The following is a 27,927-nucleotide window of genomic DNA, read 5'->3' on the forward strand; positions in this document are numbered from 1 at the left end:
GAGGGTTCTGTCCGCGCCCTGAAGAAGGTCCTCGTCTGCGGGGCAGGGTCTGTGTGTCTGGGCACTGCGCGGGGGAGGAAGTTGTCTGTCTGGGCGCCAGGTTAGGAGGAGGTGTTGGTGTGTGGGGGAGCAGGAGAGCTCTGACTAGTGAGGTTGCTGGCTGTCTGTCTGAGCACTGGGTGGAGGGAAAGCTCTGGCCACCGGAGGGGGGGTGCAGTTGGGCACGGGGTGTCTGTTTGGGCCATGGGGGAAAGCCAGAGGGGGTCTGTTGACTGTTGGAGAGGGGCTGTAACTGAGCTCAGCACCTGGCCCTCTGTCATTTAAACTGGATTTCTAGAAGGGCACAGCTTCGTTGATAAACGAGAACTAAACCACCGAGGAAAGGGATAACTAGAAACGATAATAAAATAAACTTTTAAAGTAACATATTTTCTGTGCTAAGGTCAGTTCTATCCCCTTAGGTCTGCTTTTCTAGGTGACAACTTTGAAAGTACAGATTTAAGATACAATACAAATAGGAAAACTTGTTTCTTGCTAAAATTAAGAGGCAGTTTATCTTTGTTCTGGTATTTAAGCTATTTTAAACAAACAAACAAAAAGTCTTACCCTTGCAGAGATTGCTTCATTTTATGTGTGCTTATTCTCCATTTATACAAGTTATGGCATACCAGATAATATTTTAGACATAAATGGATTAGGTGATATGCTCTAAAGTATTTATAATGAGCTCAACAATGTAATATCTCGGTGCTCATGTTTATAAGATGTGTATGTAAATAGTAAACAAATTCCTATTTTATTTTGGAGTAAATATTGTTTAATAGTGCAGAATAAAAAAAACCCTCTATGCAGATGTGTATAAAAATCTCCAGAAAATGACTGACTTCTATGATCAGTTCTTTCAGCATTTAAATAAGACTTTTTTAGTGCAGCTAAATAGTTCCAGAAATCTCATCTTGTTACCTAATATCTGTGTTGTTTTTCAGGATATGGACTGTATGTTTATCCTAATTCTTTTTTTCAATACGAAGGAGAATGGAAACAAGGAAGAAAACATGGTAAGGGTAATAGTTTTTTCTATTAACAGTTAAGGGAATTTTTAATCCACTTCTCTAACTTTTTTTAATTTGTGAAACTTCGATAGAAACATTGTTATACACTAAAGCTAAAGTAAGATTATGTATGATTCTGATAAGCGACTGAAGCAGTGGCAATGATCCACATTACCATAATCTGTGTCATGGATGGCAAAAAAGTACAGAAACTAATGGAAAAACAACAATGACATTTTGGGGTAGGGTACAGTTGTAGTCACCTACATGTTTAACAGCCCACTAGGAGGAAATGTCTTGTTTTCAGGAGTTCAGAGAAATTCCCTTCTCTCATCACACACGCAAAAGACAGAAACCCAATCAGATGAACACAGCTATGCATCAAATAAAATATGAACACTTCCATTTTTCCAAATTTGGGAGTTAGTCATCTTGATTTCCAATCGTTTTACCTTCAGAGCCTAATTATGATTCATATTGTGTTAGGACTGATGCTATGATACATGAAGTATGGCTAAACATCTCATCCTGCCCCATTCCTTGGTGGGAGGCCTGTGCCTCACCCAGAAGAATGTGACCATCTTTTACAACTTCACTGAGCTCTTTACAGCACTTTACTGATATGACAGGGGGATGAAAAGTGGGGGGAACTCTATTGTTTGTTCATTTATTTTTATTACTTACAGGAGCCATTAATCAGCCTCTAGGAGTATTTTGAAGGTTTTTGTCCATTACAAAGGAGTTTTAAAAAAGGAAAAATAGGAAGGTCCCCAGCTTATAGAAAATAAAATACATATTTAATCAAATCAACTGTTAAGATTTTCCAGCTATGCATGACATATGTCTGTGACTCTCAGGCACCACAGTCTTTAGTTCTTAAGTGCAAAAAATAAGTTATGTGTCCACAACTACACAGGTCTTGGTTATCATAAATCTGGCAGGGAGTCAGCCCTGGAAAAGAGAGAACCTCTACATGGAACATCTACCACAAAGGGCTTTGCTTAGCCAGAATTGTGACAAGAGAAAAGGCTTTTTTTTTTTTTTTTTTTTTTTTCCCCCTGAATAGGTTAGTTGTATCCAGAGCAAAGCCCACATAAATTTGTTAGTCTTTAAGGTGCTACAGGACTCTTGTTGTTTTTGATATTTTTGGGGGTATATAGAATTTAGAAATCTATAAATCCTTTTAGATGGATAGAGCATTTTAGCCAAAGGCCACAAGTCAGTAACAGAGAAACTGCCACATCACCCCACTCTCCATAGATCTCTTCTGGTAGTCCATTATATCCTTGGAATGGGTGTTTATCCTCTCTTCTTCCTCACTGTGTCCTATATGCCTGCTCATGCTCCAGCACCACTGAAAGCATCTTCACTTCTTTCTGAACTGGGTGCATCATACACACTCATCCAGTGTTTAACTTGCGAGAAATATGTGAGCAATAAGGAACTAAGAATATTATTGTTTAAGAATTCAACTCAGTGTCCTCTCATCCTCTGGAAACAAGAGTCACTTGAATGCTCTCTAAAACTTGTATTTATATTTTATGAATAAACAAAATCCAGTAATTTTCTTTCTTTTGTCTTTGTGCAAATAACGAGAATCTAGTATATTTGCAACCTTATATTAGGTGCTTACAGACTAGCATGAAAACAAAGTCTTTGTCTTCCAAAATTTACAAGCCCTAGAGGTCAAATCCTGGCCCTAGTGAAGTCAACGGCAAACTTCCCATTAACTTCACTGGGGCCTAGATTTTTCACCCTACACATACAATACTCTGCAGTGCTGCAGTCCCCTTCATCCAGGGGCTAGGTGCCTTGACATTATTTTGATAAGAGTTAGGAATGCCTGAAGTAGATTAATATCCTTTAAAAGCATTAAATAAGTCTCACAACACCCATGTAATGTGGTCCTTTTTGCAGATGGGTAAATCAAGACAATGGGGAAGTAGCTTGCTCAGGGCTGCACATTGAGTCACACAAATTGCTGAAGACAGAATTCAGAAGCCATGATTGTCACTGTGCTGCTCAAACCATTAGATGTAATGTCTCTGAGACTATAATAATTTTTTTTTTTGTCACTCCGAAAGCATTTGAACTAACATTGTTTCCTAGGTCATGGTAAGCTGTTATTTAAGGATGGAAGTTATTATGAAGGCGAGTTTGTAGATGGAGAAATGATGGGAAATGGATTGCGATACTGGGCATCTACAGGTTAGCTCTTTTCCCTGGAACATACCATGTTCTTTTAATGTAATTTAATCTTTGTACATGGATAGGTCTCAAATGTACTTTTTTCTATATATCTCTATTGTAAGTTGCCACCTTGCTTTGCTTTCAAGAAGAGTTTTTCCAGGTTTCCATTGTAAATCCTATTTTTCAAGTTTTCATGTGTTGGCTGTTTCAAACTGAATTGTGTTGACTTCTGATTGAGTCCAAGCAGTGTGCATTTAATAGTGGGTGACGGATAATGGTGTAAACCAGAAGCACGTCTCTTACCTTTGACAGGAAGGATCACAATCCTGGAAGGACTTCCACACAGGCAGGTCCCTACACCTGCATAAAACTCCTTTGGCTCTGATCTTGTAAGAAAATAAAGGTGTGATTAGTGAGCAGATCTTGTGCATGTTCTCACACATGGATGTGTCAATGAACCTGTACCTCAACTAGCACATCTCTCCTTTTTTCCTTTCTTGAATGGAGAGAAACTCTTGGGTAAAGAGCAGGTCATGAAAAATTATTTAAATTCAGCCCTAAATGTTGGGCATCATGTTGCGGCAGGGGATATTCTGGGAAGAAATTATAAGTCCTCACCTCTGCTCCCTTTTTGGCCTGAGAGTAAGTCACTTCCCTGCCACCCCCAGCCTTTGTGGTCGGCAGTTTCTGATGGCTGGAATGTAGGGGATATATAGGGTGGAGCCCATGTAATCTTTTTCTTCTGTGAATAAATTGGGTAAATACTTGGCAGAAAAATACAGTTATATCTCCGTCTGAGATGGTATAGGAACAGGGAAATTCATTGTACAGTACTGATTTCCCAGGCTTCATAGAGGAGATTTGAATGACTACATGCCATCAAAAAGCTGTTACTTTTACTATGAAATTAAAGTACTTTTTTATACATTTTTTAACCATAAAAGAACATATTATTAATTTTTTTTAACAAGTCACTGCCATTTTTTAAGATGCCTCAGTTTTAAAGACCTGAAGGAATATGGATTATAATTCATTAGTTTTAAGATAAAGACCTAATGAACAGGTTTTTTCTTCATTAGACTATACTGATAATAAAAAGCTGTTATTAATTATTCACTTTATGACTTTTCAAATACCTTCTACCATTGCTCTGTAAGTAAGGTACAGTAGGAATCTTTCTTTATTAGCACGCATTAGACTTAAAAAGATTTTAAATCACATTTGACACAGCTATTATTTCTTTTTTCCACTTTGCTTTCATATATTTGCTTCAAGGAAACACTTATTCAGGTCAGTTCCTGTCTGGAGAGCTCCATGGACATGGAGTCATGCAATACAAAGATGGTGGGAAATATGATGGGGAGTTCTCCTATGGAATGAGAGCAGGTACATTACAGTCTGAGAGGAAGCTTTGATTAAAATTCATTCTAAAGTAACTGAGGTCCTAATTATTATTATTTATTATTAATCATGTTTATTACAGCAGTGTCTAGGAACCAACCAAGAATGGAGCCTTGTTGTGCCAGGCCTTATATAAACACATAATAATAGATTCAGCAAGGCACAGGCCTAACTTTAAGCATGTAAGTGGTTCTGTTGAATACAGTGAAATGTGTGCTTAACTTTAGGAACATGCTTAAGTACCTTGCTGAAATAGGCCTTATTTACTAATTGGGGTCTGTTTCCTTCACTGTCTGTTTCCCTTCACCTACCTCCAGGAGTGTCTCAAGCATAGTTTAAAAAGTTCATTTACAACTGATGAAACCAAGGACTCTTGCATTTTGGTGGCCAGATTCAGATTAAGTACAAATCCATTGACTTAATTTGAGTTAAATTGCACCTGCTTATACTAGATCTGAATTTGGAACTGACTGTATTTACCCTTTAATTGGCTGGAGTCTGTTACACTCATTCTCCCAAATGTTCACTGTAACTCAAATCTCTGGATATTTGAAGTAAGCTCATTCTTATATTTATTCAGCTAGAACCAAATAGACTTTCCTGCAAAGTGTGTGGTGCTATTTGTGAGATAACTAAAGGCCTGATCATGCAGATGAATAACTACATGTGTGAGTAGTCCCATTTATGCATGCAATTATTTTTCTTGAAGTCAAGCTATTCACCTGTGTAATTGTTTGCAGGACTGAATCCATAGAATGTTCAAATTTTGGGGGCAGGATCACTTAAAAACTTGACTTTAGACACTGTGAGTTGCTCTGATGATTTTAATGGGAGTATTCGCAATGCATAAAGTTAAGTGTGTGTATCTCTGTCTGTAAGACTGGGCTTTAATTCTTACAGCACCTAGCACATTGTGACTGTCACTGAAATAAACAACAACATCCAACCTGATTTCTAGTCCACCAAAGTTTGGAAAGATTTGATTATTACCCTGACAAACTGTTTGATTTTTTTTTTTTTTTTTTGGCTAAACCTCCTTTATTGGCTATGCCTTGAGTTTGAAGTAGATATTTTCTGTGCAGTTTAAAAATTAATGTGGGTTTTTTAATATAGTGAATGGATTTTATTGCAGGGATATGTAAGGGTATTTCCTGCCTCTAGAGATTTTTGGTGTTTCTGTTATAGATATTCTATTTATTATTATTTAGGACATGGATTCCTGGTTGACAAGGATGGACAAACTTATCAAGGATCCTTTCACAATAATAAGAAACATGGAGGAGGAGAAATGACTTTCAAGTACGTTTTTTTTAATCTTGCTGTATTAATCTGTTGCTTTTGTTAATATATCATTTAGGAGCTGGATTAAACATGCAAAAATTGGGAAAGTGAGTTAAGGTGAAACTCACCCTGTTATGCCTAGATCTAGCAGTTCCCATTTTGCATGTATAAAAGATTATCCTTTGATTTGGATCTTTAGAACAAGTAATTATATCTTCTCCAATTATGTTTACCCTCAGTTCTGAATTTTATTACATTTGTGTTAAACCACAGATTCCTAATGCCATGTGTATTGTGATTGTTTTATTAAATCTAAACAAGAAAAACTTCTGTGGAAATTTTTAAACTTTCAAAATTATCTCAAGTACACTGCCATTTGTCTGATCCCTTTGGAGCCATTACCCTCTGTCTTGTTAGTGAATATTGTACATAGAGATTCTCTGGATCCAATTAAGAAAAAAAAATCCATGCAGGTTCCAAACCATGAAAAACCTGTACAAGGTTTGGAAGTTGATTTTTTTCATCTCTTTTGAGCATTGTGTAGACTTCCTCATCATGGAAGAGGGACAAAATTTTGTTTGAATTTGGTCCATAGTATGTGGTATTCAGCTGTTGGATATATGTACCAAGTCCACATGCACTACTGACACTCTTTCTGAAAGAGTTCTTTAAAAAGACATAATCTACTTTCATAAGTGAAATAAATGACATCTATTTCCTTGCCAGTGTATAAAGGGTTTTAGGTTTTCAGAGTGAAATACAAAAGCTATATTTAAATTGTAAGAATGTCAAAAAGCTTTTTTTGAACTAATTAGTACTACTGTATCTTAAAGATAAGATTTTTATGTGTGGAATTTCAGTCTGTAGCCTAAGATGGGATGTAATGAACTCCTAAAAAAGATGAATTTACACAGGAAATGCTGATAATCACAGTGTAAGCACTGCTATTGTAATTTCTTGTGAATCATCATTACTTCACTGTGGTACAGCTATGCCAGTAACACACAGCTCTGTCAATAACTATGATTAGCTCTGGATCTGCCACTCATTAACATTTTTGTTTTTAGATTATTTTCAAAAGCTTTTTTTTTTTTTTTTTTTTTTTTTTTTTTTAATGCGATGATCTAAATGCAGTATATTTACAATAAAGGTCAGCCTCACCGAAAACCATGCTTGAGCATGACTATCAATGACTTTCTGTGTGGAGAGCAAATGATAGGTTAAGGTTTTATTTGACTGGAATTCTGAGCTCTGAAGTTTTAGTTGCAGAGACTCCATGTGCCATTGACTGTAGAGTCAAAAGATAGTTCAGCAAAATTAATGTATGCTTTGGATATATCTGAAATCAAGGTGGAAATCTTATCCTGGACTCTAGTGGGTTTTGGATGAAGCCCTGTGCTTATAATTTGCACTGTGTTTTCTCTTGCTGAGCTCTAAACTCTGGTTTAATATGAAACATAGCATGCCTCCTTATATTGGCTGTGCATGGATAGTAGCCCACACAGATCACATACCAATGTATAAGTAAGCATACAATGAAAGAAGAATAACAATACCAGAAAGGGCTTGACAGCATGGTAGAAACTGATCAATCATTCTTACACAGTTGGGAACTACAGAGGGCTTCTGTGAATAGGAATGGTAAGAGTCTGCTAACAGGCCATTTCCACAGCCTGTCATGTTGATCTACTCTATCTGTTGGCTTATCCAAAGTGAGCTGTGCCTCTGACTCACAAATAGCTCCATGTTTTTGAGCACGTCTCAGATGGCACCTTACATGATCAGACTCAATAAAGGGAAGGGTCCCATATAGAATTAGCTCATACTATGTATCATCCATTATCTGTCTCCCAGGTGAAAAGGTTTGAAGGCCAGTGTGGTGAACTGGCTGAATTAAGCATTTCCAGATGGTTGCCTGCTTCCAAGAGGAAGTGCCTCTTGAAGATTGTGATTACTATCATGTTGACTTCTCAGTGACCATGCTTTGCTGCTGCTGCTGTTCACTCTTAATTGCATATCCTGCAGGTTCCCAAGGACTGGTTTTCCATGATAGCAAATATATGTTATCTACCAAGTCACAAAGCATGTTAACCATTAAGAATTTTCTCCTGGTTGGTTGTTTCAGGAATGGTGATAAGTATGAAGGAGACTGGGTCCTGGACCAGCGACAAGGTCATGGGGTACTGCACTGTGCTGATGGAACTGTATATGAGGTATATAAAAAGAACATATGAGAATCAGTAGTGCTATAATTACGGAAGTACAAAGGAGGTGGTTCAGGTAAATAGTCGAGAAACTCCCTGACTAGAGCTGAGCATACTATTCACAGCAATCAGTTCATTTGACAAATTTAGCCCCTGTTTCTGACCAGGCAGGGATTGCTGTTTGCCAGAGGCTGGGAATGGTTTCATTCCTTTTGAAGCACCTGGCATTGGTGCCCAGGATACTGGGCTAGATGGAACATTGGTCTGACCCAGTATTGGTGTTCTTATGAATTCTACATTAGTGGAATATAATTTTTAGGTTATTTGACACTATTCTACCGTTTTTATGTAAATATACTTTGGCCATAAGTTTGGTAATTATTCCCTATGACATTATTTGGCATATTCGCCATTTGTAAATCACTGTTTGCTCTGACAATGAGAGTTCTGTGGCACTTTAAAGACTAACAAATTTAATATTTGTAGACATAAGCTTTTGAGAGACTTAGCTCTCTTCTTCAGATGCAGTAATACAGAAAATAGGTAACACAGAGGTATTTTCTAGCTCTGTATAGCTGGTCCTTTAAGACAATATTACTTCTGCTGCGTGATTAGATGCCTGAAAACTTTATAAACAGGATGAGTAAATGAATAATTCACTTTTGTTGTGAAAATTCATATAAACACATTGTGACATTTTTGTCTCTGCAATCATGCATATGAATATTCACAGAAAATAGATTAAAAAAGTTAAAATAAAGTGTAGCGACACTTAAGCAACTGTAAGATGCCACCCACAAACAGTGTTATTACAGTGTTGCTGTAGAATGGGCCTATTTCTCTACTGTCTGGCACGCAAAGTGTGTGTTGAATGCTGCCAAGTCATTCTACTGTACTCAAATACACCTGGTAATATTTTTCCCTGACTTTGTAGCTGTGTAAATGGTTATGCAAGATAGTGGAGAATCAGGTCCTATGTATTTATACTCCAATCATCTGTAGGCACATTGCAGGGATTTAAAAAACATACTAAGGAACTCCATAGCATCTTTGATTCATTTGAAAAATGACATTGGTAAGGTCAAATGGTTTCAATGCTGTGAAATCTATCCCTATGCAGAGTAGCATGAATTGCAAAGGCCTGGTAAATTGCATGTCAAATGTTTCACTTTCTGCTAAACCAGAGAAGGAGAAATTAGTTTGGTAGAGGATGGATAAAGAATGAAATCTAGCACCAAATTTAGCTATGGGGCCCAGTTCCCCACTCACTTTTATACTAGTATGACTCACTGATTTTAGTGGAATTACTCCTTATTTTACCAATGTAGGTGAGAACAGAATCAGGCCCTGGTGTAAACAGATGCAGTTTATACTAGGCCCCTTCTCTTCTGTCTCTGCCACCAGTATATACATGACATTCTACTAGAATCTGATGGATTTGTCCATAATATAAATTACAGTCTGGTAACAAATGCTGATTAAAAAAGATTAGACAATGACCAGGTCACTTCTTTGTATAATAAGAGAGGTTCAGTTGCTTATGAAGTCAATATTCCAACAAAAAAAGGTCTGGTTTTTTCCATTGTAAATGGAGCAATAAGATATGGCAGGGTGTGAATTATTTTATAACTCACAAATAGGTGCATTGTCAGGCAGGAAGCTGAAGACCAAGTGCCATCACATCATATAGTTGTGAATTATTATACAGTAAATCAGGCATAGAGTCTTCTTACTGCAATTATAGAATGTTGGGGGGAGGAGGGGGTGTAAAAAAGAATCTCCAGTTTTAAATTTGACCTGTTGAGAATCTGAACCAGGGACGTTTTGTGTGTGGTGGGGCTGGGGGTTGGGTGGAGGGGTGGAGGAGCTTAATTTGTTTTTTAAAAAATCACTTTTCTGAAACTGTGTTTACACTGCCAGTGTCTGAAGAGACAGGGTTGTGATCCAGCAGTGTCTTAGACTTCAAAGTGTTTTTGTTAATTTAAAATAAAAAATATTTAAAAACAATGTCAAATGATTTTTTCTCTCCTACTGTAACATTCTCTTCTACTGTATCATTTCTTAGGGTATAATGGAGATAATATAGTAGTATGTGGCTAATTTTCCGGCTTGGACTGGTTTGTGGCCCTTTCTAACACTCTTCTTTTTACAGCTCAGTTATATAATGTTTAGTGTCTAAACCCAAAAAGCAAAGTGTCTAAAGTATCTAAAGCAAGTGTCAAAAAGCAAACTCTGTTTTCATCTTCTGAGTCGTCCCTCCCCCCCCCCCCCAATTGACTTTGGGCCTGATCTAACTCCCATTGCAGTCAATAGAAAGTGTCCCACTGAGCATATGACCTTTTGTGAAGAAGCTTGACAAAAATGGAAGTGCAGATACAACAGGCTGTGTTGTTGTGGTCACATTGTATCTTATTGTTCAGGAAGTACATAAATGCCAGTCATGTATTAATGTAGGGAATTAAATAATCAGCAGGAACAATTTCTATCTGTCGATGAACATGTCTGCTATGCTCACATTCTCCACGTTGTTAGTGGGGTTAATTTTAGGGGATGACTAATTTTTCCTCTTTCCAGCCTAGAAGAAGGTGTTTTTGCCACAGATTTCTCTTTCTCAGTTTTTTAAACTTCAAATAGCTCTACCTATAACTTCTATAAGTATTTTTAGGGTAATGGTAACATTTTTCAGGGAGAAGGGAAGACTAGCACAGGGAAGAAATACTTATACTTTTAATATGGTGGCAGGTTTTGATGTATTCACTGTCTCATGTATGTGTGTTACAAAATTATAGACTTAGGCCAGGTCTACACCTAAAACTTAGGTTGACTTAGCTATATCAGTTGGATGTGAAAAATTAACATAGAGACATAATTAAGCCGACCTAAACCCCAGTGTAGGCACAGCTAGGTCGACAGAAAAATTCTTCTTAACTGAGCAACCGTTTTTTGGGGGTGTGGATTTACTAGATTTTGATTGGCAAAAACCCTTCTGGTTTTGTAGCAAGTGTCTGCATTACAGTGCCGCAGTGGCACAGCTGTAGTGCTTATAGTGTAGACATAGCCTCTGTCTATAGTCTTGTAAGTGTAGTCCTGTATGAATTTACATTTGGTATAGTTATAAAATTCAGCTTTTCAGACAGTGAAAGCTAATGTGAGAAAACAGCTACAAGAATTAAGACTAAATAGAAATAAACATTTAATCAAATGTCTCAGATGTACCATTATAGTAAGATTTTAGAAAAATTCAACTCAGGCAACAGGGCAAATCAGGATGTGGATACTCAGCTGACTTTGTCTTAGGAAGGGAAATATGACTTTTTTTTAGTAAAGCAAGGGATTTCATATGTCTGTTTTAGAGACAGTGGGGATGCGCTATCCCACTGATACTCAACCTATAGCTCTAGAGTCATATTGACTCTGTCTCTGCATGAGATTCTGGAGGAGCTTATGGTTTAATTGTAGCTGCACATGGGCTGCCTGATATCAGGCAGAATGAATGGAGCACCCCCCACCACACACCAACACTGCCTGATACATGTGAAACTGTGTGTGTGGGAGTACTGGAAAATTGGAGAGAAGTCACCAGCATTTCTCCTCTCCTAGGTCCTGATTCAGCAAAGCATTTAAGCACATACTTAGAGTTGGGAGAAGATTGTGCCTAATGGGGAAGAAGAGAGCTGCAGAGTAATTGCAGTATAATGTCCTGATGTTCCAAGAACATGTTTTCATTGTGATGTTGCATGCGTACTTGAAGATATTGCATTGCAAAAGTTCATTGTCATGCTATAAAGATCACAATGCAATGGCAGTACTCTACAGTATGTTTATTTTGTGGTTTCTGCATCTCCCTTTTATGGTGAAGTTGCTCTCCAGAGATGGAAGCCTAATCCCAGTCTTTTTCCGTGTTTATAGTGGGAGTGTATCTTTTATTCCACTAAAGAGTGGAATAAAATTTCTTAAATTCAGGAATTTTCAGATTTTGAATCCTTAACATCAAACTACCTTCTTTTGAAACTGATTTTAGAGATCTAATCTTGGATCAGTGGTTCCTAACCTTTTTGAGTGAAAGCCCACTAGTCAACACTAGGTGAAACACATGCCGCCCTGCCCCCTTAGTGGCCATAAACACATATAACCCCTATAAACACATATAATGATGATGATAATAATATTACATAAATAATAATAAATTACTCTTACATGAGTAAGAAGCGAAGCCTTACCTGGCACAGCCACTACCACACTCCCTGTGTGGCCTCACCTCTTCCAGTCCCTCATTGACTGAGGGTAAGGGAGATGGACTCTGGCGGGTTGGCCGAACTGCTTCAGGACCCCTCCGGTTGGGCACCTGGCTGGTGCAGGGCTGGGGACGCTGCTTCTCCTCTCTGGCCGGAGTGGAGCTCAGGGCTGCTGCTTCCTTGAGCGGGGTCTTCTCCTCTGCTCGGGCTGGCATGGAGTTTGGGGGGGGTGGGGGCTAAATGACCTCAAATATTACTGAAGCCTCATGGACCCCCTATACTCTTTGGTGCCCCCCCAGGGGTCCCGTCTCCCAGGTTGGGAACTGTTGACTCAGACCATAGTAATAAGTGTGTTTCTGAGGTGAATAGTAATGACACACAAAAATGCTTCTTCCTACCCCCATTTCCATGTATGCGTTTAAAAAAAAAAAAAAATTGTATCATTTCTATGAATATACATCATTTTTGGAATATAATCAATAGGACAAGTACCACTTGCCATTCCTGAGATAGCACACATGAGTTTGAATTAGATAGGGAAACTATTAATGAAAAACGTACCCAGGACCAGAAACATACTGGCAATGGTGCATGTGGTCTGTCCATGTTCTGATGAAACACTGCTGCCCAGCTATAAGAAGGGAGTACTTAAGTGGCTTGGCACTTTTGATGACCTGAAGGTAGTTATATACTGTTTTGCACCACTAGGTGGCTCTCTAACATTTGTTTACAGAATGATCTATTTAACTCCCCAAACTTGGATGTGCTTGCATTAGATCCTGGACTGCCCCTGCATGGTTGTGAATGTTTAATATTGTACTTAAATTTACAATAGATATGTACTCAAAAACAAAGATACTCCGATAGGTAAAATATCTAACAATCCTATTAAAATATTAACAATTTTAATAAAATATTAGCAATTTTCTGATTTAGTCAGCATTTTTATTTACTCTTAGGCAAGTTTATGATATGTGCAGAAAACAAAGAAAAACCCCAACACTGCTATTAGTATTCATCCAACACATACTACTTTAAAGCATTTATAAATATTGTGGTATAAAACAATAAAAGCTAAGGAACTTAGTTAAGTTTACTGTCAGGGTTTAACTTCTTCCACTGTTAATATATAACATAATGTCTTGTCATTAGAAATGAGCTGAGCAGTCTTCTAGACTATGTACACAAGCTTGTCCAAGTCATCCTTGTGATCTAGACCTTACAGCTCAATCAGATGGTCAAATCTTTCTAGGGGTGTAAGTTGAATCTCTTTCCACACACTGTTCCTAAAGCCTCATTCCTGTGCAAGAGCGCAAAATAAACATGTTCCTGTCTGCCTATCTGCCTCTGGCATTTAGGTATTGCAAAACTGACTATCATGATGCCTAACTTTTAGGTGCCTAGAAAAATCACAGGAACAACACTGCAATCCACAAAGCCTAAATTAGGGACCTACATTTGCTATACAATGAATGTGGAGATGTGCACCTTACAGTGCAGTCATCAAAGCCAGCATGCTAAGTGGTAAGCCACCTAATCTAGCTAGTGGGTGGGTGACCACCCTGCTGACCATAGGGGTGTGTGCTAAGCTCGTCCCCTCATGGAGATACAGTAGATGCCTAAATCCAAGATTCATGAAGGCCCCTAGCTGTGCTAGTGATCCAGAAGCTGGGGGAAGATAGGCACTCAGTCATCTAAGTTGTGTGCACGAACTGATAAAGATGGAGGATGAGGGGAAGCAGCTCCCTTATAACATTTAGTTTGGGAATAGAATACGTGCCCAGGATATGAGAGACCCACAGTTCACATCCCTCCCTCCTGAGGGGAGAAGGGATCTGAACAGGGAGCTGTTATCTCTCAGGTGCATGCCTTACCTACTGGCAGAGTTAATAGAAACTGTCCAGCTAGAAACCTCTGTTTGCCTATCTTACAGTGCCATTTGTTAAACCCTGAGGTTTCTCTCATTTTCCCCCCTCTACTTTGCTTTAACCCCACCACCCTGTTCATTCCACATTACAGCTAACCTTTTTGGCCTAGGCAAACTGGAAATGAACATTAAAGTCATCATGTGAAGAAAATCTCATCTAAATTGCTTAAAAAAATTATCATAGGACAGATTCTGTTGAAGGTGTATAAAAAATCTACAGCAAATATTTTTCCACTGTTTAATATGTTATGCAGTTATTAATGCAAAATGAGTTTGTGTTGTAGTTATTTATATTAAAAATTATGGGGGTTGAATATTCTTAGATTAATTAGTCATCATATTTATGTATTCAGCACGTCTTATACAATGTATTTCAATGCCTTCCAGGAAGAAAACAGCCAACAATATGGTTAACATAATTTAGGAAAGCTTATACAAAAATATCTGAAGATAATTATTTTGCGTTGCTGATGGAAGCAAGGAATGAAGAATTTGAGGTCAAATTTACTCTCAAACTGTTGAGATGGCTAAAGACAGGCTGTGCCCCAACAGTTTGAAGATACTATCATGATCCAATAACAGCTCAGCACTTGCTATGCTGAATACACACTTAAGAATACAAGAGTGGATTAAGTTCAACAAGATGTGAATTGTAAAAAGTAAACAATACAATTTATAAAACCTAATCAGAGATTGTGTACAGGCAATAAAAAGATTCAAAACCAGTCATGATGCTAGAACAAATCTTGTCTGTATCAAGCACAGGGAACCTCAACCCTCTGTTTTGCCCATGAAAGCTTTTGCATGTACATTTTCCTGGTTTAGTCTTTATGCACTCAAAACACTTCTGTACACAAGCTTTATTTGTTACAAGTTAGCTAGGGTTTTAACTAATTTGCACCCAAGAGCTTTACTTATGAAAAAGCATGTGCAAGGTGGTGGGCACAGCTTTCTAGGTTGCTTTTGAAATGTTATGGTCCTTTTTGGGACAATATTTTGAAGAAGCTGAGTGGAGAATGGACCTAAGAAGCCAAATCAACACAGTCATAAAATAACCAATTTAGGGAAATAAGGGCATAGACAAATATTTCAACCTTTAGTATGCAAAAGGAGGGACTTCTACATGGCAGTATTTCTGAGATGTCAAAGAACAGATTGAATAATGGCACTGATGTTACATTTGGTGTGTCTGTGCTCTGAGTTTTTTATCTGTAATAACATGACAGCTGGATTTCCTTTTAGGTCAATCCTTGAAAGGAAACAAATTAGTAAGTAGGTTGGGTCAATCCACTGATAGTATATTTGGATTTTTCAAAAATATTTATTTCCACCATCAGTTTGATTAAACGTCAGGTGAACAAGCAGTAGTTGAAACTATGCTAACGGAGGAAGCTGTTAATGGCAAAATAACTCAGGTTATCATCTGCATAACCATAAAAACTAATTTCACGCTGGGGGAGAAATGTTGCCAACAGGTGAGAGCATGGGAACTAAACTGGAGTATTGAGGAATCTATAATGGGACTAGAGCTTTGAGACCTTCTAGATATAAAAAAATCTCATCGTTGACCTATAAAGTTATGAATTCAGTTTGAACATGTGAATGAGTGGATGTGATTGGGAGACAATATAATGAAATATAAATGAAGTTTGCATGGATTAATGAACTAAAACATTTATTTTTCCACATGAAAACTGTTTTCTATCTGTGATTACTTCTCTGGTGGTTGCAGAGGTCCCAGTAAGCAGATGCTGTGTTCCATTCTGTCCCTATTGCTGCTTCTTTGTGTGTTTTGGCTGAGTTTAGTTTGTCTTCTTTCCCAGAGGAAGGCCTGCTGTTTGATACACCTGTTAACTACACTAAACAGGTGGCTAGCCTTATGGGCTTTTTCACCTGCAATTTTTCTTTAAGATCCATTTGAGTTTCATTATCTGTTTTGAAGAGTAATAGTCTCAGTAATTATGCAGATTCTTTAAGTGTAATTGGTTGATATTTAAATTACCAGATTTCTGTAGTTCTGATTTATACCACATACCAATGGAAAACAGAGAATGTATAGACACAGTAAAAATTCATCCCCAGTTTGACACTAAGGAAACATAGTGATGAGTGCAATTAGAACAACCTAGATTGATAATGACAGCAGTGGTAAAGTAGCAATCTATTTTTCAAGTAAATCAAAAAGATTTTAAATTGCTATTGGTATCTCTGGCTATTGTTCCACTCATGAATATAATTCTTTATTATTATTTATTATTTGCATTCCGGTGCTGCCAACAAGGTGCTAGACACTTTCCAAATATATAACCATGTGGTCTCTCTAATACTTCTATCTAATGCACCATGACCTATGTTACAATCAAAGGCATGTGTATGATGCAGTATTCACAAGAAGAAGACAGTAGGAGGGTGTAACCAGTAGTATTCGTGTCAAAATACAGACTAGTAATGAAAGCAAAGCTCTTTCCTCACCCTCTTCCTTCAGTTCACTCACATTTGTATATAACATACAACACATTAGGATGAGCTCTTACAGTAAATATTTTGCATTGTGACAGGATATTTTATAGGGAGAAGCAGAGCTATTTTGCTTACTTAACCCAGCAGCCAGACTAGCCAGGTAGGTCTCATTAGTTCCAACTCAGGAAGATAAACAGTGGAGTTTTTGAAGCCAGACAGGGGCCAGGGTGTGAGACAGGTGTTCATGAAGGGAAAAACCCCTAGAACAGCCAACTGAGAAGGAAACTCAAGATATAGGTTTATGGCAGATGTTTTCAAGATAATACGCCAGGAAAGAGTATTGAGTTTTGTACACTAAAATGTTTTCTATGTTGATAGCTGGTTGGGGAATATGTATGTACCCCATGTATTTTTGTAGAGAAGAGGTCAATGAAGTACATTCCTCTACCGCGCACCCCATGCTTATTGATTTTAAATACAAGGAATATCATGTATTTTGCTTTATTTCATGGAAGGGTGAAATGAACTTGAAGCCTTGATGTCTTGTTTGGTAAATGGACATAATAGTTTTATCATCTAAGTTAAACTAATGATTGGCATCCTTCCGTTTGCGGGATATAGTGGAAATTGCAGTCTATGATGTAGATGGTTTGTAATGTCTCGTGTGACTAAATAGTCCAATCCAAGAGTTGCGTAATCTTTGGCAGTTATTGCAAATATATGTGTATTGGTTGGGAGCTGCTTGCTTCCTAAAAGCTCTTTTCTCTTCAAGTTGTAGGAGCCAGCTCCTGTCATGGACTTTGATGCCCTGATGGAGACAATGGTGCCACTTGTTATAATTACTTCCCAAGGTTTCCCATTGGTCAGGATCAATTCCAGGTTCCTTCATATCTCGCTTGCATGTGTCTTTATAGCGAAGCTTGGAACTTGTTGTTCTTGTTCCCTCTGATAGTTCCCTATCTAGCATGTCCTTAGGTATGTGTCCATCTTCCAACCTGCTCAGAGGGCCCAATCAGCGCAGTTATCTTTGCTTGAGCAGGGTTGTCATGCCCTTTGAAGAACCTCTGTGTTGGTGACTTTATCTTGCCATTTGATGTTAAGTATACAGTGTAAGCAACGTAAGTGGAAACTGTTGTAACCTTTTCTCCTGATGAGCGTAAGTTGTCCATTTTTCCCCACCATCCATGAGTGTGCTGATGGCACAAGCTTGGTACACTAGCATTTTGGTCTTGATGGTAAGCTTTGAGTTGTTCCATGCTCTTTTAGTTAGTCTACTAAAGGTGGTGGCAACCTTTCCAATGTGAACATTTAGTTCTAGTGAGAGGTTGGTAGTCACTGTAGAACCTAAATAGCTGAACTTTTGGACTACTTCTAGCTGGTTTGCATTTAAGGTGATTAAAGGATCTTGTGGAACCCCCTGTCCTAATGCAACCATTTTCTTAATGCTGATGGTGAAAGCAAATGCCTGACAAGCACTTGGAAGGCGGTCCATGACTTTTTGTAGTAGGTCTTCATCGTGGGCTATAAGGGCAGCATCATCAGTGAATAAAAGTTCCTTGATTAGCACCTTTTTTGCTTTAGTCTTTGCCTTAAGTCATGAGAGATTGAAAGTTTCTCATCTGATCTTTTGTGGAGATACACTCCATCTTTAATATCCTTAAATGCATAGTTCAGGAGTACTGAGAAGAAGATTCCAAAGAGTGTAGGGGAAGAACACATTCTTGCGTCACTCCACTTTTTGTCATAAAGCTGTCCGAAGTTCACCCGTCAAACTGGGCATTTGCTCTCATGTTGTCATGAAATGAACGTATAAGACTTAACAAGGTTGATGGACATCCTATCTTGTAGTATTGCAAATAGATCTGCTCTCCTGACTGTGTCAAATGCTTTTGATAGGTCCACAAAGGCAATGTAAATTGTCGGTTTTGCTCTCTGCACTTTTATTGAAGTAGACATGGAGAAAATATGTCTATAGTTGATCTTCCAGCCCTGAATCTTCATTGTGATCCTATTTGTAAACCAGGGAGTGGGCCCTTACCCCAGCCTAAGGGGAGGAGCCACTGAGCCCGGAATACAACTAATTACTGGGGACAACTAATGAAAAATCCAGGAAGGGGCGTGAGGGTCACAGGGTCAATCAAAGAGAACCAGAAGGGGACACCAAGCAGAGAGCCCCGGTCAGTGCCCACTGCTCCCGGAAGGTGTCAAGGGAGCCAGCGGATGCCAGGTAGACACGATTCACCAGCTGTTGTAAGCGCACTAACATGACTTTTGTGAAAGCTTTTCCTGCTACACTTAGTAGCGAGATACCCCTGTAGTTGTTACAGTCACCCTTTTCACCTTTGTTTTTATACAGAGTGATGGTGTTTGCGTCATGCATCTCTTGTGGCTATTGCAGTTAGACTAAGATAACTTAAAGAATTTTCCAAGATGTTGTGCAGTTATTTGAAACCTGGGAAAAATAAAAAGTTGTAAACTTTTTGCCATTAATCAATTAGCACTAAGAGTGTAGGTCTTGGAATTGTGGATAAATTATGACATTCTGCCAAACAGAGCTTGCAAGAAGAGGAAGATAGGTACTGTAAGTCATGAAGTATCTAAACATAAAGGGCCAGATATTCAGTTGGTATAAATTGCTGTAGCTCCACATACTTCAATGTAGCTACACTGATTTACACCAATTGGGTATCTGGTTTCTAATAAAAGACATCCTTTAAAGCAGTGCATCCTTCAGTCATTGTTTGAAGGACAGAAGTAATATTAGCCTACTAAATAAGAAAACTCCAATACAAATGAAAGTAAGTCTGATCAATGGATTGAAGCTTGATAATGGAGATGTTTGGGCTTTTATCAATCAAATTAGAGCATATGGAAATAATACACTGTCAGTAGCATACAAGATGAGACTAAGGTAACCAAAATTAATCATAATAATAGTATAATAGCTACTCATTTAGAAATGGAAACACCATCAATTAACTGGAAATTGCTTCCTGAAATAAAAAAAGTTAAATACTTGTTTCTTGAGATTCATTGAAAACACCTTTTCCTTATTCATAAGCAGATACCTTTCCGCCACCACCACTGAAGAAAAGAATTAGTATAAAAATAAAAAAATTCCTAAATCAAAACAGAAAATCTGTACATTAATTAAAATGTGCTATCAGTGAGGAAGTTGCATAACATTCAACTGCCCCTAGTATATTGCATTAGTGTTTTTTGTAATTCTACTATTGATTAAGTTTTGTTGAACAGGAGCTAGCTATTTCTGAGTTGTGGTGCTGTAGGGCAGATCTCTTAACCTCTCTGTGTCTCAGTTTCCCCATTTGTAAAATGGGGGTAATACCTCTCTCACAAGCATGTTGTGAGGATTAATTAATGTTATAACATAGTGATGTGAAAATGTTACTCTGTAGAGGTGCTAAACATTCTTATCTACTTATCAAACATATTTGTTACTTTAATTTAAAATAGATTTTACATGAACACATTCAACTTGGAGTTTAAAAAAAATCTTTGATAGTATTATAAAAATATCAGAGTGTAATTCTGGTTACTGACTGAGTAGGATAAGGACCCTTCTTCAGTTGATAGTTAACTGACAAATACTCTCCCTGATGATCATTTACTCTTAATTGGGAACTATTCTGTTTATTTTTTGGTTTCGATAGGCTGATGGAATGGTACCAAAAATGGTACCTACTATATGTGCCTTATTGTGTGTGTGTTTTAAAAAAAACAGCTATCTATTGAGAGCAATGAATGGTGAGTTTTACTAAAAACAAAAAAACCAAACAACATGTCTGGAAACTTGTGGCTGTTTCTTTTCCTCCACTTCTTACTCCCTTCTCTTGCTGGCTGGCTGACTGGTGGCTGTTTTCCTGAGGGCCCCTCTGTGGCTCCGGCTGTTCACGATCTTGGCTGTCCTTATCAACACGTGATGTGTGGATGGCGCCTCTATGAACGTCAGCATTTCCAAACCTTGCATGTGTTGCATTGCTAAGCAACTTTTAGCAACACTTATCCCCCATCCTTATGCCATCTGGAAGAGAGGATGATACAAGGAAGTGTGCCAAGGAGAGGCTGAAGGCAAATCAAAGAAAGAGGTGGCTTAATTACATAGCAGAAGGAGTGAACCAAACAGAGAGCAATTGGTAGAAGATGGACAGGCACCTTTATGAATGAGGATGATGGATCATTAGAATGATAGCATAACCTGCTACTTTCAATGTCTTTTTTAAGTGTTAAAATCTTGCATGTTGCTAGCTGCTGGAAAAAGAGGCATACACAGTAGAACTCTATGGCTGTGGCAAAGTTGCTGCTCCAACACCCCCCTCCTGGATGGCTGTTGAACTGCATCAAGTTTTGCCTCAGTGTCCCACTACTGTCCTTTAGTCTATTTCAGCCATAAGAGGGTCCAAGCCCTCCAGCCAGACCATTTTGCAAAGTCATGCCCCTTTCTAGGCCACAAAGTCCTCTGCCAGAGTCCAAAAGAAATGTGTGAGCAAAATGAAAACTTTGACCAAACTGAGCTCAGCTGCCCACTACTTCCTCATAAATGTGCCTCATTCACTACAGTTTGCTCCCATGCCTTATCTCAAGCTCCTGTGCCTTCAACAGCTCCACTCTGCAGGGGCTGACACACCCTTCTCTCACTTTAGGGTTGAGACAGGTTATGGGCCTGCCAGGCTTCCTGCTTACCCCTGGAGTAGCGTGTCTGCTTTGCTACCTTTCTTAGCCTTCTTTCAGGTTACTTACTAACAGAGGAAAGAAACTCTCTACTTCCTCTCCTCAACTGGCCTCACCCAGCTCTCCATGGAAACAAGCCTGTTCTCCCCCAGCTGGGCTCTGTCTCTAATTTGGCCTGGCCCTCCCTCCAGATGTGAGCAGGCAGGCTATTTGGGCTCTCATAGTAACCCTTTCCCAGCATCTGTGGAACGAACACCCCATCATGATGGCACACTTGCATGTAGTAAAGTAAGATAAGTCTCCTATTATTTCAGGACATCACAATATACCAATTAGATTTCCAGTTATTGTGAAACCTCTTAAACTTCAGATTTCCCACCATTGCTATCACCAGTTCAGCTCTGCAGGTGGAGTGGAGTGGAGTGGCTGCTGAATAATGTTTTAATGACTGTGTCATCCAACCTTCCTCAGAGCAACTGTAGATGACACCATTGCGAAAATGGCAATGCCTGTTGGTAGTGTATGTACACTAGTTACCACCATCGCTACCAGCAGTGTAGTTCCAACCCAGATTGAGATGATGGGATTTTTTCAGAAGAAGCATAGTATTATCTCTTCCCTCCAGTCTCATCCCCTCCCCCTCACTTTTTTACAATTAAAGTGATTTGTTCTTCTATACATTTATATTGCAATAATAATAATTTTCCCCTCTGAAAGCTAAATACTAAATCTAAATCTTTGCCAAATCCCCGCAGGCCTGTGTCATTACTGAGTGACCACTTGTTCCCTTGCTTTTCTGTTAAGCATGGTCTTTAACTCTCCTGAAAGTAACAGCAGTGCTGAAATTACTGGCTTTCCCCAGTATCGCTGCTGGGATTGAATTAACTTCTGCATGATATCTTTCATAATACGTATTAGTGAGTGTTTAGAAGTGTGAGCACCATTTTAAATGTTGTCATGCTAAAGACATATATTTTTTGGTTTTTGGTATATTTAGCAATTTTTAAATGCATGCTATATCTTTTCTTTGAGTTGTTTCTTTTAACTGTAGAAAGAGAGGCACTGGTTCTGTAAGAGCAAAGGGTCACATTCTAACTCTATAGTACTTTACTGCATAAAATAAATTTTACTTGTGAAATAAATTTTTACTCAGTGTGAGTAAGGAATCAGAATCTGGCCCAGAACTACAGCTCTGATAATTACATTTGTATACAGTAAGCCTATATATCTTGCTCTATACAGGATATTCATACAGTTTACATACATAGACTGTATTTAGTCCAAACATACGTTCTGACATATGTAGTTGTTGATAACTCAGCCAATATTAACAAATATATAAACTTAAGCTTTCTCTCCAAGAATGACTGTCCCTCTAGTTTTCCCATTGAAATTTCTCTGTCCTAAAACCTAAAAACCGTACCTCTCTGTCCTGAATGGAGTTAACGAGCTGCACCTGCCACAACAAGTCAACAAAAATAAACTGGCATTGCCCTAAAGGGTTTCAACACCTGCTAGTAGGGTGGGACAACAGAAGAGCCTTCCACCCTGTCCATCATGAAACTTTCACTCCATACTTCCTAACAATTATACTCCGAAGCAATTAGTTTTCAAATTATTTCCATGGAATGCTTTAAAATAATGATGGAAAAACTAGAATAAAGTGAGTTGCTGCAGAGACACATTTCCACAGAACTGTTTTTAACTGCCCATGCTCACTCTTGCTCTCTAATTTGGATACTAGTTGCTATGATAGTGGAAGAATTCTAACCTCTAAATCCATCTGGAATTTGAAGGTGGTTTAGACAAATTTAGAGTTATAGTAGCACTTTGTTTTGTGCAACCTCCATTTATCACACAGCAGAGCCAGAAATTGAACAACCTACCATAAATAAATTTTAATTTGCAGTGAAACAGCATAGCAGAAGTGAGATCACTCGAGACTTTAAAACGTGTTTTTTCTCCAGCTCCTAACACCCTGCGGAGCTTAAGGAATCAGTGTCCTAGAGCAAGAGAGAGCCTGAAACACATACTTTCCCTTTTTTAACACTACATATAGCTATTGGCAAATATTATAGAAACATCACTTCACTTCCCACACTTGAACTTTTGGTTGTTTTTGTCTGTTGTGTTGCAAGTGTGAGTTACTGCTCCCCTGCCTCTGCCAGACTGTCTCACCATTCCTCTATTGTCAGCAAATAGCTGAGAAACCCACTAGAAAAGGGTGTCTCTCATACCCCTCTAGTGCTGGTTCACACAGAAGATACAACCTAATATTGCTGCTTTGTGCTGTGGATCTCAAAATTCCAGTCGCTGAATCAGGCAGAGGTCTTGTGGAAAAATAATATCTGGTCCCATAATTAAAGATTGTATCATAAGGCATGCACACCAGGGACCCAATTAAGATTGCACAGCAACTTTAATTCTGGCATTCCCTAACTTTTGAGTGCTTGACTTTGCACATTTAATGTTTCTTATACACCATGTTCTTTGTGTGGGTATTATTATGTATCTTTGGCCAAATTCAGCAGTGGTGTAAGTGATTGAAACATTTGGGATTGAATTTGGCCCAGTATGTCACTCTTCACAATCTGTATAATAGAAATGGTGCATTATTCTGCATGTGCCAAGTGGTAACTCGTTGTCTGCATTTAAGCGCAATGTAATTTCTTCACAGAAGCCCCCTCTGATAATAGTGCCCCATGTAACAAACCTTCTGCAAGAAATACTTGATTTTCCTTTTTCTTTAGAGAGTGTACTGTGGAGTGCCACATAATCCTTGACTGTTGTGTGGTCCCCCATTCAACGTGTTCATACAACTATTGGAAGGGTATTTAAAAAGAATCTTGAGGGCCACCCACTCTGCTATTGAGAACCCTCTGGAATAATCCCTTCCGTATAAAGTAGCCTGTGTTACAAATTTGAAATCAATGTGTATTTCTGTTTGAAGGGACAGTGGAGAAATGATGTGTTCAATGGACAGGGGACTAAAAATCATTGTTCTGGTGTCATCTATGATGGACTGTGGATCAATGGCTACCCTGCTGGTACGTTCATTCATTATGCTATCCAGTTATTAACAAGAATTCAACATAATGCTTTGGTTGTCTCTCTATTGATTAATATGATCTGGCTATAGTGTTAGCATCATCTGTGCACTCAGTTTGCCTGGAACATGTAGTTCATAAGAGTAAAAGCGGTAGCTGCTTAAGTGGCATATTTGTGTGTGGAGGGAGCTATTAATTCAAATTAAATGTAGAACCACAATGAAGTATAAAATGTTACTTTGGAATTTTTTTTTGAAGAATAATCTGCTGTTTTCATTTTCAAGCAAATCACACATCTGTTTTTGGAGTTAAAGGCCATTATCTTATTCACAAAAATAATAATATAGGAGCTTTAAAAAAACAGGTATTAAATTGTCCTGCTCAAAAAGCAGAGGTCACAACTTGAAAATAATTTCTTCCACAGTTCATTATTCAGCATATTTCTTAGCTTCTTTATGTACTGTTTCACAAACCACCCTAGATAAAAATATACTAGAAGATCATGTACATATTTCCAATAAATTCTGATAGCTTTTAGGACATAATGTATCATGGTTTCGAAACTGAAAATGGTTGTTGCAGTATGTAAGAGGATATATTTTCTGAAAACTTATTAGAACGTTAGAGCTAAATGGAAGATGAAATTAGAAGAGTTGTTTGGGAAGAGAAGACCCCTAGAATTTCTCTATTTTTCCCTTCAGAGGCTATAAGTCAGGCCAGTCTCCTCTTCTAGCTGAGGACTGGATATGGCACAGGAGATGCACATGGCTCATGCTGTCAGGCCTCTAGAAATTATTATTATTTCAGCATTATCTCCATGGCTCATTTTGCAACGGAAAGGGGAGAAGATCTAGGGTAAAGGATATCATCTTTTGTGTGAAGCATAGTTACACCACCTTGGAACGCCCTTTGATCACTCATCCAGCCTTTGACTTCTCAGCATTTTCAGAGATATATATCATCTATATTTGATTGCTCCTCAAGCCTTCTGTTATTAGTTGTAGATATCATACAAATAATGGATTTTGAGAAAGAATTTGAAGAGGAGAATTCAGAGGTTTAATGGAGCTTTTCAGGGAGGGTGTTCCAGGTCCGGGGGGCAGCATGAAAGAAATCTGAAATGGGTTGTGGAAGAGGATAAGTGGGCTACTGTAATTTGTAGAATTATTATTATGTTTTTTATTTATTATTATTGTTTGTATTACCATACTGCTTATGAGCCCTAGTCATGGAGCAGGACCCCATTGTCCTAGGTGCTGTACAAATACAGAACAAAAAGACTGTCCCTGCCCCAAAGACTTTACAGTCTATGTATGAGATAAGAAACAACTCATGGGTAACAGCCAGCCAGAAGGAGAAGTATAAGGAAAATATGAGACAGTATTGGTCAGCATGATAAGCAGTAGTCTCAGCACACCAGCAGCCTAATGTTGTCAAGTTTTTTGTAGGCATCATGGAAAAGGAGAGTTTTAAGGAGAATTCTGAAGGAGGATAATTAATTAGTTTTGCAGATATTTATGCGGGGCCTCCCAAGCATGAGGAGCAACATGGGACAAAGCATAAAGGTGCTTGTTAGAAAATGTAACAAGTGAATGATGGAGACTGGCATTATGCCAATCAGAAGCAGGAGTTGACATCTTAGTAGTGAATGAGAGATGATAGGCAGAGTGGGGATAGGCCATGAAGGACACTGAAAGTGAAGAGTAACTTATATTTGATGTGATAGAGAAGAGAGTGCCAGTGTTATGATGTGAAGAGAGGGGTGACACGATCAAAGCAACAGGATGGGAAAATGATCTTTGCAGCTCCATTCTGAACATATCTGAGCAGGGCAAGGTTGCATTTGTCAGGGCCAGAGAGAAGGATGTTGCATTAATCAAGACCGAAGATGATAAAAGCTTGGATGAGAGTTTTAATTGTGTGGTTCGATAGGAAAAAATAGTGTACATGGCCTTTTCACGTAGTTATACATTTTAATACCTCCAGCCAGGGTAATCCTGAATGTATGTAAAATGGAAAAGGATTGGTTTAATTCCTTGATTCTGTGAAATGCGCATTAATATTGTTCACTTTTCCAAGAATCTGAAACTGCCAAGGTTAATCCACTCCTAAAAATCAGAGCTGGAAAAGAGCAACAAAGGTCAACTAGCCTATTCCCCTCCTAGTGGAGGGTTGTTCTTTACAATACAGTCTCATAACATGCATTATAAACAAAACAGAGCCTAGACAATTGTTATTCCAGTTTTCAGATTGATAATCTGATCCACTGACACATATTTGTTCACTAGTGCAAAAATCATATATCTGCTTTCTAATTGTACCTTAAACATAATCCCAAAGTTCTTCACAAACGATATACAGATGACATTATTAAAATGCATCCATTTCTGTGGTGGAAGGAGGCAGTCAATGGTACAAAGCATACGTCAGTGAAGGTGGGGAAGGGAATTTTTTACTTAGGACACAAGGATAAGATATTATTTCAAAGTTCTCATCTGAAATGATCACACACAGTAAATTTAATGGAACTTGGTGCATCTCTTTCTGAAGCTTGAAGGACTAAATTACCCCCCTCCCGGGATCTGAAGATGTGGCTGTTGGGAATCCAGTCATCCCTCCCCAATCACTAAGGACCTGATCCACTTCCTGTTGAAACAAATGAAGAGAGACTCCCATTGACTTCAATAGGAGTTAGACTCGGGCCTAGGACACCACCCCTGTTTCTGCACACCTTGTTTGGCCTATGTCCACTAAAGGGAATTGCTTAAGTAGTGGCTCATCTCTTACCAACCACCAACGAGAAGGAGATCTAGAATGAAAGTATAAGTAACTCATAAAGCTATTGATGCCTGAGGTCTACTACCAGCAATTTAGCGATCAGTTTGGGAGATAAAATCATAAAGGATTCTTCTAGAGCAATGGTTCTTCTTTGAGTGATTGCTCATGTCCATTCCGCTATAGGTGAGTGCACGCCACCGTGCATGGTTCCTGGGACTTTTTTCCCCTTAGCAGATCCCATAGGGCCGTCTCTGTTGCCCCTTGGAGTCCCACACGCATGCCACGGTATATGAGGCACTGCCGGCCCTATGCCCCCTCAGCTCCTTCTTTCGTCCCATGACGGTTGCTGGAACTAGCCTTGCTCTTTGCAAGTATCATTCCCCATTGTTTGAACTTTGTTACTTTTAATACCTTAGTTAGTTAAGTAGTTGTTAAGTAATGTTAGTTTAGATAGATTAGAAGCCCCTGAAGGGCTTAGGGTGGCCGGGCCATCTTGGGTCACCTGGCTTTAAGCCATGTGCCTCCTGCGGGAAGGCTTTCCCACTCAGCGACCCCCATGACCACTGCCTTAAGTACTTGGGGGAAGAGCACAGAAGAGAAAAATGTAAGATCTGCAGAGCTTTTAAACCAAGGACCCAAAAGGACCGAGAAATTCGGTTGAAA

The 27,927-nt window shown here is 38.6% G+C and overlaps 1 protein-coding gene across 4 annotated transcripts in view; it reads left to right on the top strand.

Annotated features, from left to right (window-relative positions):
• The window catches only part of MORN1 (MORN repeat containing 1), a 123,062-nt gene that overhangs the window by 111 nt on the left and 95,024 nt on the right, over positions 1 to 27,927 (top strand). For all 4 annotated transcript variants that reach the window (XM_067566745.1, XM_067566746.1, XM_067566748.1 and 1 more), the window contains exons 2-7: positions 987 to 1,058; positions 3,162 to 3,260; positions 4,518 to 4,628; positions 5,852 to 5,942; positions 8,050 to 8,137; positions 24,390 to 24,486. In XM_067566745.1, the coding sequence (XP_067422846.1) occupies positions 987 to 1,058; positions 3,162 to 3,260; positions 4,518 to 4,628; positions 5,852 to 5,942; positions 8,050 to 8,137; positions 24,390 to 24,486 (558 nt within the window). The remainder of the gene's footprint in view (positions 1 to 986; positions 1,059 to 3,161; positions 3,261 to 4,517; positions 4,629 to 5,851; positions 5,943 to 8,049; positions 8,138 to 24,389; positions 24,487 to 27,927) is intronic.

The sequence above is a fragment of the Emydura macquarii genome, unplaced genomic scaffold (genome assembly GCF_026122565.2).
Source record: "Emydura macquarii macquarii isolate MOO-44397 ecotype Brisbane River unplaced genomic scaffold, CSIRO-AGI_Emac_v2 contig_2768, whole genome shotgun sequence".
NCBI classification, from domain to species: Eukaryota; Metazoa; Chordata; order Testudines; family Chelidae; genus Emydura; species Emydura macquarii.